Here is a 17,003-nt window from a genome sequence, read left to right as displayed (position 1 = left end):
ATTTCTAGGTAAGATTTACATTTGTAAATGTTACAGAAAAACATGAAGATATTGATGTCTTTATGTCTTATAATGATAATTAAAGATGACAGTTCTTTTTTAAACCAAAAGGAATAGATCGACAAAACAATTTTTGAAATATCCGAAAAATAATATTTCATTTAACGCATATGTAATAGTATTTCGTAAAATATGTGTATATATATAAATTAAAGTTTGCGCAGATGATTTGCATGTTGACCATTGTGGAAAATTCTCCGTTGATGTCTTAAGTAAACGAATGCCTTTTCGTCTTTCTTGTTTACGTACGAGTTACGAGTATTATTCTTAGTTCCCTGGGGTATAGATGGAGGCTATATATATGAGGTGCGGTCGTTTTTGTGTTTTTCGAAAATCGAGAGCCAGCGCATCTTTCAAGAGCAATGTGCTTAGTCGTACACGGAGAGACCGAGATTACTAATTTTTGTATAAAATCACACTAGAATTTACTATATTCACATTGCAACCACCGGAAATAAGGGGACTTTTTGTATTTTTTACTATTTTCTACACTAAGTCACTAATCCCGACAAATGTTCACCAAATTAGCAAAGTTTCTTACTATTTCGTCCAATAGTTCCAAACAACTGTAGTAAAACTCAGAAACATTGTGTACGTAAAATTACTATAGTCGTTGTAAATGCAGAAAGAAAGAGTGAAAGAAAAAATACGGATTTTTGTCGCCGGTTTCCCGTCAATTCTTGACTAGTGGAGGTAAACTGGAAGGATTTTTACATACACAGACACACACACTCACACACTTATATATTTGTTGTTGGATAAATATTTGAAGACACACACATGTTTATTTCACTTATATGTATAGACGCGGTTAATTAATACACTAATACACAACTGCACGCACGACAACGAATTTCACTGAAAGTATACATCTTTGTTTCCTTATATATTGAATGATGAAAATTTACAGCACTTACGAGAAAGCAGTTTACTTTTAACAACTTATTATAAGACATACTTTTTGGGACAGGAATAAATGCAAAATTTATTAATTTATAATGGTCAATTTCTGAGATACCGAACGACCTACGTTTCACTTTATATTTAATTATTGTAGATAATATCCAAATTTATTTTACATACGCGAAACATAGTCACTGTCAATGATCGGAAGGCATCGGCTCATTTACGGAGATTGACGAGGTTAGCAACCAATAGAAATACAGGCGCCATATGACTGCACTCGCTAGCCACACTTGCTCACCAAAAATTACTACAGTGGATAGAAGATTTTAGTGGAAAATGTTTTCATTTGTCAGATTTTGTCTAATTAAATTAGAGAAAACTATAATCAATTTTCGCTACATTTACAACTCTTACACAAAATATTAAAACTTGCTATTTCAATGTAGCAAATTTATCTATTTCTTTTGTAAATTTATCTAATTCTGTAGTACATTATGCTAAAAGTCCCCTTATTTCCGGTCATTGCAACCGTTTTTAGTAATTTTTACGAATGTGGGTCTCTCCGTGTAAATGTAAATGTGTGCATATAGTAAAATCGTGTCGTAAATGGGTTTTCGTATTGAGAAATTATTGCGCAAGGCGTCAAATGACGAGATCCATTTTCATGAGGTTTATAACCGCATATAGTGTGTAATGATTAGAGTCTAGAATCGTTTGGCTTTTACGAACTAACTATAGTAACAGGTTCAAACATTGCATTTTTAATTGGAACAAGGAAAGATTTTATTTTCGGATCTTGTAATTTATATGTTAGAAGATAAATCACCAGAGAGGGAAAATTGAAGAGTTTTTTTCTTTTCTTGAGATGGTTATCTTTGGGTAACAGAAATTTAAAAATTATTTTTTGAAATCTTTTGGGTTTCAGTCTTTGAATGTTTTGGTTCTAAATTTTCGAATCTTTTGGTTTTTAACTTAGAAATTTTTAGGTTTGAATCTTTGAATATTTCGGGTTTAAATTTTCGAACCTTTTGGTTTTGAACTTGGCAAAAGGGTTTCAATTTTCCAATCTTTTGATTTTGAATTTTAAAAGTTTTGAATTTCAATCTTTGGATCTTTTGAGTTTTAACTTGGAAATTTTTAGGTTTGAATCATTGAATATTTTGGGTTAAAACTTGGAAATTTTTAGGTTTGAATCTTTGAATATTTCGGGTTTAAATTTTCGAATATTTTGGTTTTGAACTTGGAAAATTTTAGGTTTGAATCTTTGGATCTTTTATATGGGTTTAAACTTTAAAAGTTTTATTTTTGAATCTTTAAATGTTTTATGGTTTAAAAATATTGAATTTTTTGGTTTTAAGTAATGAATATTTGAATAATTTGATTTTTAACTTGGAAAGTTTTAGGTTTCAATATTTCGAACTTTTAACTTGATTCTTTAAATATTTTGGTTTCAAATTTTTGAATCTTTGAGTTTTCATATAACTTAGAAAATTTTGGGTTTGAATTTTTTGATGTTTTAGCTTGAGTGTTTGAATTTGTTAACTTAAATCTTTGACTATTTTGGTTTTTAATTTAAGCTTTAAATACTTTCGTTTTAATCTTCTAATCTTTGAATGTTTTTGTTTTAAACTTTGAATCTTTCAATATTTTGGTTTTAATTATTTAAAGTTTTAGGTTTTAAACTTTGAATTATTGAATTTTTCGGTTTTAAATTTTCGAGTCTTTAGGTTTTGAACTTGGAAAGTTTTAGATTTGATTTTTTGGGTTTTTTTGGGTTTAAACTTGGAAAATTTTGGGTTTGAATCTTTGAATATTTTGGTTTTTAATTTGGAATATTTCAGGTTTGAATATTTGGACCTTTTGGCTTGATTCTTTAAATATTTTGGTTTTAAATTTTTGAATTTTTTGGTTTTAAACTAAATCTTTGAATATTTTGGTTTTAAATTTTTGAATCTTTTAGTTTTCAATTTAGAAAATTTTATGTTTGAATTTTTTGGTGTTTTAGCTTGAGTGTTTGATCTTTGAAACCTTTCGTTTGAATCTCGGAACTTTTTGGTTCAATTTTTGAATCTCTTAGGTTTGAATCTCTGGAACTTTTGAATTTAAATTCTAAAGTTTTTTGTTTCGAAACTTTTATTTTTTCGAGGTTTAAATATTTCCTTCAAATTTTCAAAAATGTTTCTTTGTAACGGTTTTAAATTGTGGTTGAAATTTTATTCTTTTAAAAATTTCTTTTGCATTTCTTCCTTTGCTTCTATTTAAATTAGAACTTCTGCGAAAGTTTCTAAAGAATTTAAAAATTAACTGAGCGGGTAAATTTTTATTAGAAAAAAGAAATTCTTCTAAAAGAGAATGTTGGGAGAAATTTTTAAGAACGTAATCTTTAAAAGTTAATCTTGTTAAGAAGAAAAATATAGCATTCATTGTTAGAAGAAAAAATTTATCGTGAAGTGAATAAGGAATAAATGCGAATTCGATAAGGGCTTATTAGTAATTCAATATCAAAATTGTTGACACTATTTTTGCAATAATAAAAAGTGATATACCTCCAGTGAAGTTGCATTGGCTGCAACTTTATGATCATTATTATGTTATGAAGAAGATTGAGCTGCGGATAAATAAAATAATAAGCAAGAGAGCCACACACATGACGAAAGATTATAATACAGTGAATATTGTTGAGGCTTGTTTTGTTTTTCTTTTTTCTTTTCTCTCTCTATATGTGTCCCCTGTAGCACACTACTTTTTTCTCGGTACAGTATCCGGTAGCGAGAACGTGCCAGAGAAAAGGAATCGCGCAAAAGAATACGGCAATCGTCGGCTCTTTATCAGAGATAAATAATTTAAAAAGAAAAAGAGAAAAAGATGCTGAATATATGATTTGCCAAGTTATGACGGGCGCCCGTCTTTTTATTTTTTTCTCTCCTCCCTCTCACCCTCTTCTCTTTTTTTCTGACTATATTAGTCACTTTCCTATTCATTCGTCTATAAGGCCACACTTGGAGAGCGATATTTAGTCAAGTCAGATTAAGATTTACGCGCATCTAGACCCCCGAGGCGTTCGTTTATGTAAATAATATAATTCATTGGCTGCTTTATCTTCCCTCATAAACATGATAATTGTTCACAATCTTTTTTTTTTCATCGCTCGATTAATTATTTATGTTGAACTTAACACCAAATCGTGTTTTTTTTAATTTTGTTTTACGAGAGTATGAAACAATGAGGGTTTTTTGGGGACGATGCACTGAGAAATTTTTTTTTTTTAATAAAAAATAAGTAACCAATCAAAAAAATATGTTTGAGTTGAATATATTTTATAATTGAATTAAATATAATTTTTATTGAATCAAACTTAAAGAAAAAGAACAAAATATTCAAGGAAAAAGCTCCGAATATTCGAAACTAAAAAGATTTAAAGATTAAATCCGCAAAGGATTAAAAACTAAAATATTTAAAACTTTAACTATTTTAAAAATAAAAAGATTCAAAAAATTTAAAACAAAAGTGGTCAAAAAATCGAAGATTAAAACTAAATATTTAAAGTTTGAATTTAAAAACAAAAATTTAAAGCCCGAATAGTCAGGCTAAAATATCAAAAAATTCAAATCTATAACCTTCTAATTTGAAAACCAAAAGATTCAAAAATTTAAAACCAAAACACTCAAAGATTTAGTTTAAAACAAAAAAATCCAAACATTTAGTTTAAAAAACCAAAAAATTCAAACATTTGTAACCAAAATATTTAAAGGTTCAAGCCAAAGGTCCAAATATTCAAACCTGAAATTTTCCAAATTAAAAACCGAAAAATTCAAAGATTCAAATTCAAAATTTTTCAAGTTTAATTAATTATGAAATTGAATAATTTAATCAGTAAATTAAGTAATTAATACACTAAATAATTTAATTATTAAATCAATTGATTATGAATTATTTTAAAAAATTTCTATGAAAAATTGTATCGATTTTAAATCAATTATAAATTATTAATTATAAATTAAGATATCATTCTAATGGGAGAAAATTTCTTTAAAAGAAATCTTAAATTGTTGCGTGTTGAGATTAAATAATCTGCGAGTGTTAAATTGTTTGATAAGTGCACCCCAGAGAGTGACGATAAAATAGCGGGTGTTTCTTTTTGTCGGGATAACGCCCACGAGACGCCTCCATCCCCAGGGATTTTTTTGAACGCTACATTGGAGTCAATTTAATAATAATAAATTCTTATTGAAGTTGTAATTAGATAATTTTTTTATTTTATTTTTTGTTATTTATTTAATTTTATTTCTCTTTTATTATTTAATTGATTTTATTCTGTTTCTCGCTTTATTATTTTTTTTTTCGTTATATTTTGTTTCACGTTTATTATTTTTTTTAAATTTATTTATTTTATAAACGATAAGGGTTGTAAATATGTTGGTCAGAAGTTTTGAAAAGAAAAACTTTTGACATGTTAATTATATTTGCAGAGTTGCGAATATTAATTTCATGTATAATATGTATTCCGCGATGGTTTGGGGAAAATTTGATCGAGAGAGAGAGAGAGAGAAAAAGCATCATGTATGTTCGATTCTTTGTGGGATTTCATGTAATTAATGTATGTAGAGTTTCTGGCGAATATTCACACGCAGAGGATAGGAAATATGTCTGTATATACGAAATATAGATATATGTATATTGCTAAACTGATGCTCCTTCGAATTCGACAAAAGGTCCTCTCTCTCTCTCTCTCGATTCTATGGGAATACACAGAAGCCATAAAGAAATTTGATACTTCGTTCCCCGTGGTGTGTGTCGTGGTGTACACCCCCTGGTCCACCGATAGTGTTCATATAGTGCTTCCCACTTCCTCTACATCACCTTTTAATACCCCCCTCCCTCTCCCCTTTATATAAACTGATATATGTAGAAAAACGTTAATTTTTCTTTTTTTTCAAACGTTTTTCAACAGTTATTCGTTTTAATATTGTATTACTCTCAATTTTCTTGGCTTGATCTATTTTTTTATTATTATTGTTAGTTTTCGAGTTTCGAAGTTCTATTTATCGTAAAAAAAATTATATTCATTTTTATCTCTCGATAAATTCGAATTTTTCGATAAATAATTTATTGGGGTCGATCTTGAAAAAAATTTTGATACTAAAAACGTTACTTTTTTCGCCACATACAATTTATTTTGCTACTATTTTTTTAAAATATGTTAATAATTAATTTTATTAATTAATAAATTAATTAGTTACTAATTAATAAATTAATTTTATTAATTAATAAATTAATTAGTTACTAATTAATAAATTAATTTTATTAATTAATAAATTAATTAGTTACTAATTAATAAATTAGTTAATTACTAATTAATTAATTAATTAAAAATTAGTTATTAGTTAATTACTAATTAATTAATTATTTAACAGGGTGTCTACTATTTTCGTTCAACAAAATTCACGGTATTTTCTCGACTTTGTCTTAATTTTTCCCGGTTTTTTTTCTCATCAAATGTAAATTCATTTGATTTCGAACATAATTTTTTTTTTTTAATAATTTTATGAAAAATTTTGAAAATAATTGAATTGTGGAGAACAATTTAATTATTTATAAAGATAATTGAAATTTTGAGGAGAATTTCAAAAAATTTTGAAATATAATTGAATTTCTGCGAAGAATTTGATTACTTTAGAAAATAATTGAATTGTTTTTTAGAATTTTATGGAAATTTATGAAAATAATTGAATTTAGTAAAAATTTTGGAAATAATTGAATTGTGGAGACCAATTTAATTAATTATTTATAAAGATAATTAAAATTTTGACAAAAATTTTTAAACATAATTGAATTTCTGCGAAGAATTTTATTACTTTTGAAAATAATTGAATTGTTCTTTAGAATTTTATGGAAATTTATGAAATTAATTGAATTCTTGTGAAGAATTTATTTTTTAAAATATACTATTCAAAAGAATTTAGTAAATCTGAAGAATTTTGCTATTTATGGAAATAATTGAATTCTTGAGAAGAATTTTTTTTTACAATTTCTAGAAATAATTGAATTCTTTCGACTTTCAAAAATTTTTAATTAATTGTTTATAAAAATTCAATTATCTTGAAACAATAGAATTAAAAAATTTTAAAAATCTTATTTTTCAGAATTTTCAAAAAAACTTTGAGAAAATTCAATTTTATTAAAAAAATTTAAGTGTTTATCTTTTTTTAAGTTAACAAATATAAATTTTAATTATTAATTTTTGCACCAAGAAACATGAGTACATTAGAATGTGACTCTTTATAAAATTCAATTATTTATCAATTATTAAATTAAAATATTTAAAAAATTAAAAAAAAAAAAAAGTTAAAAAGTTTTTAATGAAATTCTTTTAAAACAATTTAATTATTTTCAGTTGAATTTCACAAAATTTCTATAAATTCGATAATTAAAAAAAAAAATTTATTTACATATTAAATTTAAATCAGTGACTAATTTTTTTACTATCAAATTAATTATTTTTAACAACGTTTTGATACGTTTTTTTGTCTCAGTTTGATATCCTTAGAAAAACTGAGTATTTATAATATTTATAAAGTTTTATAATAATAATAATACTTTTTAAATTTTTATCGAAAGAAATGTTATGTTATTTATTGCATAATTTAGAATTTTGAAATTGAAAAGGAAGAAGATTTAGGTATTTACTATTTTTTCAGTAAATTTTAGAGGATTATTTTGACATTTTGAAAAATTGTGCTTTTCACAGCGGGAGAATCGTCACCCATAAACATATGTATATATATATATCTATATATATAAACTTTGAACTAAAAGTCAAGCGTTTGCTCGGTCGAATCTAAAATCAGATCTGGAGCAACGACCTTCGAAAGAAACACGAACTAAACTTTCCGTCCCTCAATTATTTCAAATGTCTAATTTCTTTTTATGGTTGAAAAATTCTCGGAAAATTTTTTGTCTTCTTTTTTATTTTTCTTTGGGTAAATTTGCGGTTTTTGATTTTAGATTTTTATCTCGTTTTTCTCTTTCTTTCTTTTTATGGGTATTTTTAATCTGGTGGTTGAATCTTTTACACTGAATATATTCCAGACTGTGCGTGTATGTGTTTCTCAAAATATTAGGTACAGCAACTTTGACTTTTATTTTTTATTTTGACTAGAGGAGGAAAAATTTATTTGATTCAAATAAACGATTACTTGTTTGTTATCAAATAAATATATGTACTTGAATCAAATATATTTTATTGAATTAAATAATTTAATATTAAATTATTATTAAATAATTAAATAATTTAATATTAAATTATTATTATTATTATTAAATAATTAAATAATTTAAATTAAATAAATTGTATTCGAGTCACTGATTTTAATTTGAATTACAACTGATTTGAAGAATATTCACTAATTTTTAATTTTTATAGAATATTCTAATTGGTTCGAACCCTGAGAAATTCATCGAAAGTTTAATTATTGAGTGATGACTGTATTTTCTTTTTTTTGTTACAATTTTTTTTTCACTAAATTTTTAATTAAAAATGCGACTTTCTAGTAATTTCTAGAAATTCGACGAATATATATTCGTAAAATTTCTTGTCAGAGAGAATAAGTGCGGTTCAATTTTGACTTATAAAGATTCACTGAAAAAGGATTAAAAATTAAATATGAGAATATTAATAAAAATGAAATATTTTACCTAAATTTCTATTATAATTCAGAATGAGTCGATTCTGAATTATTATTTTTAATTTAAACGATAGGATGTGTGTATAGGCAATTGTTTAGACCTTGAATATAAATTTGAACCGGATATTAAGGAGCGTTTTGTCTATGTTTCGCATCCTCTATTCTACATGGTCGAGTGATTTTGTAAACTGCAACTTATACATTATAATATAATGAAATGAATGACTTACCTATGCTCAGCAGCTCGATCTCGTTGTCTTCGATTCTTGAACCAATTGCTAACTTGAGTCGTGGTGAGACCCGTATTTTCAGCTAATTCCCGTTTTTCACGTGGAGACGGATAAGGATTCGCTGCATACCAATCCCTCAGAATGCTCCTCGATTTCTCCTTAAAGCAGTAGGATGTCTCCTCCCCGTCCCAGATTGTTCTTGGTAACGGGAATTTACGCCTCACTCGATACTTCCCTTTAGAAATCAATTTTAAACTCTATTATTTCAATTCTATTATATTTTCATCGCGGTTATTTTTTTTTTTTTACTCTTTCTGTTATTTTTTTGACTCTTTCGCTGTTATTTTCAACAATTAGGTACTTTTTTAAATCAATTAGTCTTTCTACCGATGTCAAAAAATTCCTTGGAAGTACCCCCTGGAAATTCTCCAAGTTTTTTATTTTAAAAATATTTTAACATTACCAAGTTTGTCATAGGTCAGGAAAATCAGGGAAAAATCAGAGATTTTTATTAAAGCACTGGAAAAAAATTGAATTTTCAAAAATTTTAATAAAATTCTTGGCAAAATTTCAATTATTTTGTCAAAAATTTTCCTAATCATTTTCAATATCTACTATTTTATAATAAAATTTTTCAAAAGATTTCAATTATTTAAAAAAAGTGTTGATAAAATTTAAAACAAACATTACATTATTTTCAAAAATAATAAAATTTTTTACCGAGATTCAATTATTTTCATGAATAATAAAACTTATCATATAATTTCAATTATTTTTAATACAACTTTAATCGAATTCCATCGAAAAATGTAATTATTCTTGAAGATTTTATTAAAATTCGTCGAAAAATAATTGAATTATTTAAAAATTTGTTGATAAAATTCTTTATGAGGATTCAATTTTGAAAAACATTCATTTATTCAATAAATTATTTATTTGCATTTTATTTGTGTTTAAATAATTGAATTCTCGTGGAATTTTCTAATAAAAATTGATTTAAAAATGAATTTCAGTTAAAATTTTACATAATAATTGAATATTAAAAGTATTACAGCAAGAATTTTTGAAAATAATTGAATTTTGAATATTTTTGAAAATAATTACATTTTTTGAAGAATTTAGTTAAAAATGTATTAAAAATAATTGAAATCATGTGAAGAATTTTATTATTTAGGAAAATAATTTAATTCTTGTAAAGAATTTTGATTAAATTTTTTTTAAATAATTGAAATCCTGTCAAGAATTTATTGTATTATTTATGAAAATAATTGAATTCTTGTAATGCATTTTACTATATTTTTTTAAATAATTGAATTGATTTAAAAAATTTTATTAAAATAGTAGATTTTGAAAATATTTTAATTTCATCGAAGAATTTCATTATTTGTGAAATGTAATTGAATTCTTGCAGAAAATTTTTAAAAATAATTAAATTTTTTAAAGAATTTATTTAAAATTGTATTAAAAATAATTGAATTCATGTGGAGAATTTTATTACTTGTAAAAATAATTGATTCCTCGAAAAAATCAATTATTTAAAAAAAGGTTATAATAAAATTCTTTGAAAGAATTCAACTATGTCGATAAATGACAAAAATATTCCCGAAAATTCAATTATTTTGAGGCATTTTAATAAAATTCTTTGCAAAATTCAATTATTTTCAAAAATAGCAATAATCATGATAGGAATTAAATTATGTTTATTATATTAAAACTTATCACAAAATTCAATTATTTTTAGAAATATTTATAAAATTCTTCGCAAAAATTCAATTATTTAAAAAAATTAATACACTTCCTAAAATTCAATTATTTTTTAAAAATTTTAAATTATTTTTGAAATTTTTTTATAAAATTCTTTGCGCCAGTATTCAATTATTTTCATAAATAATAAAATTCATAGCAGGATTTCAATTATTTTTAATACAATAATTTTACAGAAATTGATCAAAAAGAGGAAAATGTAATTATTTTTAAAAATTTAATTTCGATTCCTCAAAAAATACAATTATTTAAAAGAAAGGTTTTTTAAAATTCTTTTGAAGAATTCAATTATTTACAAAAATAATTCTTCGAAAGAATTCAATTATTTTGAGGCATTTTAACAAAATTCTTTGCAATATTCAATTATTTTCATAAATAACAATATTCATCACAAGAATTCAATTATTTTTAAAAGTAATACATTTTTTTTTAAAATTCAATTATTTTGAAAAATTTTAATAAAATCGTTCGCAAGAATTCAATTATTTTCATAAATAATAAAATGCGTTTTTGGAAATCAATTATTTTCAAAAAAAATTTAATAAAATCGTAAAAATCCCAAATATCTTTATAAATAACAAAATTCTTTTCCAAAGCTCAATTATTTTCATAAATTTCAAAAAAATTCTTGTCCTAATTTCAATTATTTTCAAAAAATTTTCTAATTTCAATGATTTTCAATATCTACTATTTTAATAAAATTTCCCAAAACGAATTCAATTATTTAAAAAAAATTTTAATAAAATTGTATGTAAACATTTAATTATTTTCATAAATAATAAAAATTTCACAGGAATTCAATTATTTTCGTAAATAATAATTTTTTTTTAAGAAATTAAATTATTATTTTCATAAAAAATAATTTAAAATTCTAGAAAATATTAATTGAATTAAAATGATGAAAATAATTTTGATGAAGTTACAGTAACAATATTCTTATAATATAAAATAATGATTTTATCTCTCGGTCATCTTTAATTATTAGAAAACATGAAGAAATCGATTACTCCGAGTCTTCGACTCGGAGCAATTGATATCTTCATGTTTTTTAACAAATACTTTTATAAGTTGTTTAATTTAAAAAAGATTTGAAATTGAAATTTTTTAAAGTCTTAATTCCTGTGGAAAATCCTGTTTCAAAAATATGATTAAAAATAGAAATTGTGCAAATATTTTTCTTCTTTTTCTAAAACAAAATAATAATTTTGTTAAAAAAATTGTGATTCATAAAGAAAAATAATGCAAAATAAATAAATTTTCTATTTCTTAATCACAGTTGTTTAACAATTTTCTAATTTTGTTTAGAAGTAAAGAACAAAAATAATTTAAATTTGACGAAACATAATATTTAACAAAATTTTAGTTTTTTAAAGAAAAGTAGTTAAAAAAAATTCTGATGATTTCTATTTGTCATTGCAACTTTAAAATAATTATAAAATAAAAATAATTTTATAATTTTCAAAATATTAAAAATCATCGAATTGTTGCAAAGAATTTTATCAAAAAATTTGATAATAATAGAATTCCTTCAAAGAATTTTATTATTTAGGAAAATAACTGATCTTTGAATTTTTTTAAACTAATTGAGTTTCTTTAATAATTTCAATTGCAAATTTTGAAAGCAATTGAATTTTATGAAGAAGAATTTTATTTAAATTGCATTTAAAATAATTGAATTCTTGCGATGAATTTTAATATTTATAAAAATAATTGAATTGTTTCAAAGAATTTATTAAAAGATTAGGAAATAATTGAAATTTATGGAAATATTTAAAAATATTTTAATTCTTCCGAGGAATTCAATTAAAATTATTTTGAAAATAATTGAATTTTTGTAAAGATTTTACTATTTAAAAAAATAATTGAATTTTTTTGGAAGGATTTATTATAATTTTAGAAAATAATGGAATTCTTTCGTGAAAACTTCAGAGTGTGAGGGACAGAAAAAGTGAATGAATGAAAGAACATTCAAATTATTATAATAGTTAATTATAGTTAATTATAGTTAATTTTTGAATAATATCCAAATTTAGAGAGTGCGATTATATTCTAAAAGCAGTGTGTGTTTAGTGCGATTTTGAATTTCCTCGAAAAAGATTTGGTACGGCGCACGTGTGCGTTGGGTTTTCAGTAGTGCATAGGGATCACAGAGAGAGAGATATGAGACTCGCTCTCATATTATTCAAAAGCAAGTCGAGCAAAAGCTTTTTGACTCTCGATCGCCACGCGCGAGTCAAGTGACGAAGGTTTCAGTTGCCAAAAGAAGGTATATAAACCGGAAGCGAAAGAGAGAGCGATATACGACGTCTTCTATATAATGCAAAGGGATCTAATTGGTTTCCCGGTTCGTTAAAGTCTCTCCCGTGTCTGTCGCACTTGCAGGCATCGTGAATTGTCGTTTGGAAATGAGGTCGTGAATAAAATTGGCTGTCGCGAGTACTCGAGTAGAGCTAAGAGGAAGCGAGGAAAAAGCAAAAAAAAAAAAAAAGAATAAAAAAAAATAGACGTTCAGATGACTCTTGACAGCGTCCGAGATTGCCATCATCATCATCATCAGCATCTCGAGATGATGGCTATACGAGTAGTTCGTTTGATCTATTTTCTGTATTAGCAAATAAATTATGTTTCGAAGTATATTCTGTTGATTTAGAGAAGAAGTGAATTTTAACAGTTTTTCTAAAGTATTGTATGTAATTAATTAAAAGTTGATTTATTTTTGTTGGTAAATTTTTTAAGGAAATTATAATTTGTTGGCAGTTTTTCTAAGGGTATCAAATTGAGACAAAAAACGCAACATCAAAGCAACACTTTTGGTTCGTTTTTCGACTCAAGTTGATATCTACAGAAAAACTCTGGGGCCTTTTGTTAATTTCTTTAGGAAAATTTTTCTTGGTTGTTTAGTCTTTTTTAAGCGAATTTTATTGGGCGAAATAAACATAAACATTTGTTGGGCCTTTTATTTATTGTTTTTCAAACTTTGTTGGGCCTTTTGTTAATTTCAGGCCTCGAACCAGTGAAGTATTTTAAAATATGAACTTTACGGAACAAAATTGAAAAATTGCGGACCAATCGAAAAAATCGATCGATTTTTTTAAATGTTTTATAACAGGATAGTTTTTGGCTGAAAAATAAACACAAAATAATTTATTATAAATAAATAAAAGAATACTAACCAACAGCACCTAAGGGCCTTCCTCTCAGTTTCTCGGACTCGATGTAGTGTGCAGTGAGCCAAAGTGCTTGGAGTTTAGGATGATTGTGCGTACTAAAATTGTGGCTTTCCAATAATTTGTAGAGCTCCTTAAAATTTCCCCGATGAAATGCTACGATGGCCTTTGCCTTGATTACACTCTCGTGACGGTGTAATCGCGCACAGCCCGGGAGTGACCATAGAAACCTGTTAAGCCTCTCCACTGATCCAGATTGCTGGAGAACCTGGACAGACGACACCATCGCCTTGAAGACGATAGACAGGAGGGGCACACTGTTAGTCGACAGAACTCATCCCGATCTCCTCTTACTCTAGCGTATCTTGCATACTTTTTTTTTAATTCAATTTTTTCTTTTTTTCACAAACTAATTTTTCCAAATTGAAATTTTTTCTCTACCTCGAATGCTGAGGGAACCTAAAGAAACGTTTCTTTCGACTGTCCCGTTAATATATTCTAAATAAATTTGTTTTTTATTTTCTCTATTTCTTTTAAATAATCTCCCTAAAATTGGCTTTAAATCAAATTTTATTTAGTGAAAGTAAAAGTTTTATTTATTTCGAATGAAATTTTTATTTGAAACAAATAAATAATGTACCCAGAGAAATATTTTATTTAAATCAAATATATTTTATTTCAGTTAAATAAATGTACATATTTAAATCAAATATATTTTATTTCAGTTAAATAAACGTACATATTTCAATCAAATAATTCTTATTGAGTCAATTAAATTAATTAATTAAATTAATTAAATTAATCACAATTAAATGTTATTTGCAGGGTTGCCGCAGGTCAGGGAATTCAGGGAAAAATCAGGGAAAGTAGAATTAATAAGAGAAATCAGGGAAAAGTCAGGGATATTTTATTAATTATTAAAAATAATGGATTTATATTTAGAATAATTTTAGTTAAATTTTCTCAAAAATAATTGAATTTTGGAGAAGTTACAATAAATAATTGTAGAAATGCAATTATATTTCAAAAGTAATAAAATTCTTCACAGAAATTCAATTATGTTCAAAAATTAAAAAAAATTCTCTTAAAAATTTCAATTATTTTTACAAATAATAAAATTCTTCTCCGAAATTCAATTATTTTCAAAAATTGTAATAAAATTCTTGAAAAAATTTCAAGTAATTCAATTATTCCGAATTCTTCGAAAAATTATTCGAAAAAATTATTCTTAAAAATTTTATTAAAATTTATCAAAAGAATTCAATTATTTAAAAATTTATTGATAAAATTCTTTATGAGAATTCAATTATAAGAAAGATTCAGTTGTTCAATAAATTGTTTTGTTTATATTTAAATAATTGAATTCTAGTAGAATTTTCTAATAAAAATTGATTTAAAAATGGATTTCAGTAACAAGTTTAGATTTTAATTAAATATTAAAAGCATTAGAGCTATTTAGCATTTAGCTAATTTTTAAAAATAATTGAATTTTGAAAATGTTTCAAATTAAAATCTTTAAAAATCTGAATTTTTCATATTTTTAACTAAAAATTCAGTGGAATTAATTTTTTTTTGAGAAAATTCTCAAAGAACTTTTTCGTTGCAGAAATTCAATCATTTTCAAAAATATAAAAAATGTTTAACAATTTAAAAAAATTCTTGTCATAATTTCGATTATCTTTATAAATAATAAAATTCTCTAAAATTCAATTATTTTCAGAAATTGTAATAAAATTCTTGGAAAAATTTCAAGTATTTTCAAAAATTTTCCTCAATTCAATGATTTTTAATATCTATTTAAATAAAATTTTTAAAAAGAATTTAATTATTAAACAAAAATTTTAATTAAATTCTACGCAAACATTTAATTATTTTCATTAATAGTAAAAATTTCAAATGAATTCAATTATTTAAAATTTTTTTTTATAAATTTCTACGCAATAATTTAATTATTTTCATGAATATTAAAATTTTTTTTACAGCGATTCAATTATTTTTAATACAATTTTATTCGATTTCCAAAAAAATGTAATTATTTTATTTCTTAAAAATTTTATTAAAATTCGTCAAAAGAATTCAGTTATTCAAAAATTTGTTGAGAACATTCTTTATGGGAATTGAATTTTAAGAAACATATTCAATTTTTCAGTAAATTATTTATTTTTGTGTTTAAATAATTAAATTCTCTAATTCTCTAAAATTGTTTAATAAAAATTTATTTAAGAATGAATTTTACGTAAAAATTGAATATTAAATTATAGCAATGATTTTTAGAAATAATTGAATTTTGAAAAGTTAAAATCTTTGAAAATTTGAATTTTTCATACTTTTAACCAACAATTTTGTAGAATTAATTTTTTTGAAAAATTTTAATTGATTTTTTTGGAAATTATTTACAATTGAAGAATTTCTGAATAATTTATTAAATTTCGTAAAATTTAATTTTAAACAAGTGAATTTGAGAGTTCTCAAAGAATTTTGTCAAAAATTGGTAAATATAATTAATTTATAGAAGAAGTTTTGTTAAAAATTGAATAATTTTTTTAATTAAATTCGTAAACAAATGTAATAGAAAATTTTTTTGTGTATCTAATAATTTTTAGAGTGAATCAGAATATTCTTCAAGTTCAGGGAAAAAGTAAAAATTTTGTCTGGAAATCAGGGAAAAGTATAAATTTTTGTGGCAACCCTGTAAAAATTATTTAATTTAAGTAAATATTTATTTGACAATAGACGAGTAATTATTTATTTGAAACAATTAAATTTTTTCTTCAGTGAAGTAATAAGATACAAAATGAAAAAAAAATTTTAGAAAAAATATATTTTGACATTAAAATTATAAAAAAAGTAATTAAAGTAAGTAAATGAATAAAAATTCAACGACGTTTCTTTAGGCTGTGAATTAATCTGAAGGGGATCGTTTGCTAATAAAGAAAAAAGAAAGTATAAAAGGCTTATTGTTGGCAAAAAAAAAGATTCATTTTAATTTTGTTTTATCATCTCAATCAGTATTAGGAAAAAAAGAAAGAAAAATATTAAACCGATGAAGACTTATAAAGTCATTGACCTTTAACGAGATCTTAAGTGAATCAATAATTGGCTTTGCTTCCGATTACTCGTTGACAAAACTCACCTCGAGGGGCAATTAAATTAAAATTGTTATCGATAAAGGGTGCGATTGTAAAAATTAG

At 24.0% G+C, this 17,003-nt stretch overlaps 2 protein-coding genes across 4 annotated transcripts in view; one reads left to right on the top strand and one right to left on the bottom strand.

Annotated features, from left to right (window-relative positions):
- The window catches only part of LOC122506818 (translation initiation factor IF-2, mitochondrial), a 136,708-nt gene that overhangs the window by 36,614 nt on the left and 83,091 nt on the right, over positions 1-17,003 (top strand). The gene's annotated exons all lie outside the window — the stretch shown is intronic.
- Positions 1-17,003, bottom strand: part of LOC122506819 (homeobox protein six1a-like) — a 58,316-nt gene that overhangs the window by 30,434 nt on the left and 10,879 nt on the right. Inside the window, exons 2-3 of one of the 2 annotated variants that reach the window (XM_043619163.1) lie at positions 13,819-14,101; positions 8,882-9,116 (exon numbers count right to left, since the gene is read on the bottom strand). In XM_043619163.1, coding sequence (XP_043475098.1) covers positions 8,882-9,116; positions 13,819-14,101 — 518 coding nt within the window. The remainder of the gene's footprint in view (positions 1-8,881; positions 9,117-13,818; positions 14,102-17,003) is intronic. The other variant, XM_043619164.1, reaches the window with a different exon arrangement.

The sequence above is a fragment of the Leptopilina heterotoma genome, unplaced genomic scaffold, assembly GCF_015476425.1.
Source record: "Leptopilina heterotoma isolate Lh14 unplaced genomic scaffold, ASM1547642v1 Lhet_44, whole genome shotgun sequence".
Taxonomy (NCBI): domain Eukaryota; kingdom Metazoa; phylum Arthropoda; class Insecta; order Hymenoptera; family Figitidae; genus Leptopilina; species Leptopilina heterotoma.
Note: the sequence above shows the minus strand (reverse complement) of the source record. Positions and strands in the feature narration are given on the sequence as shown.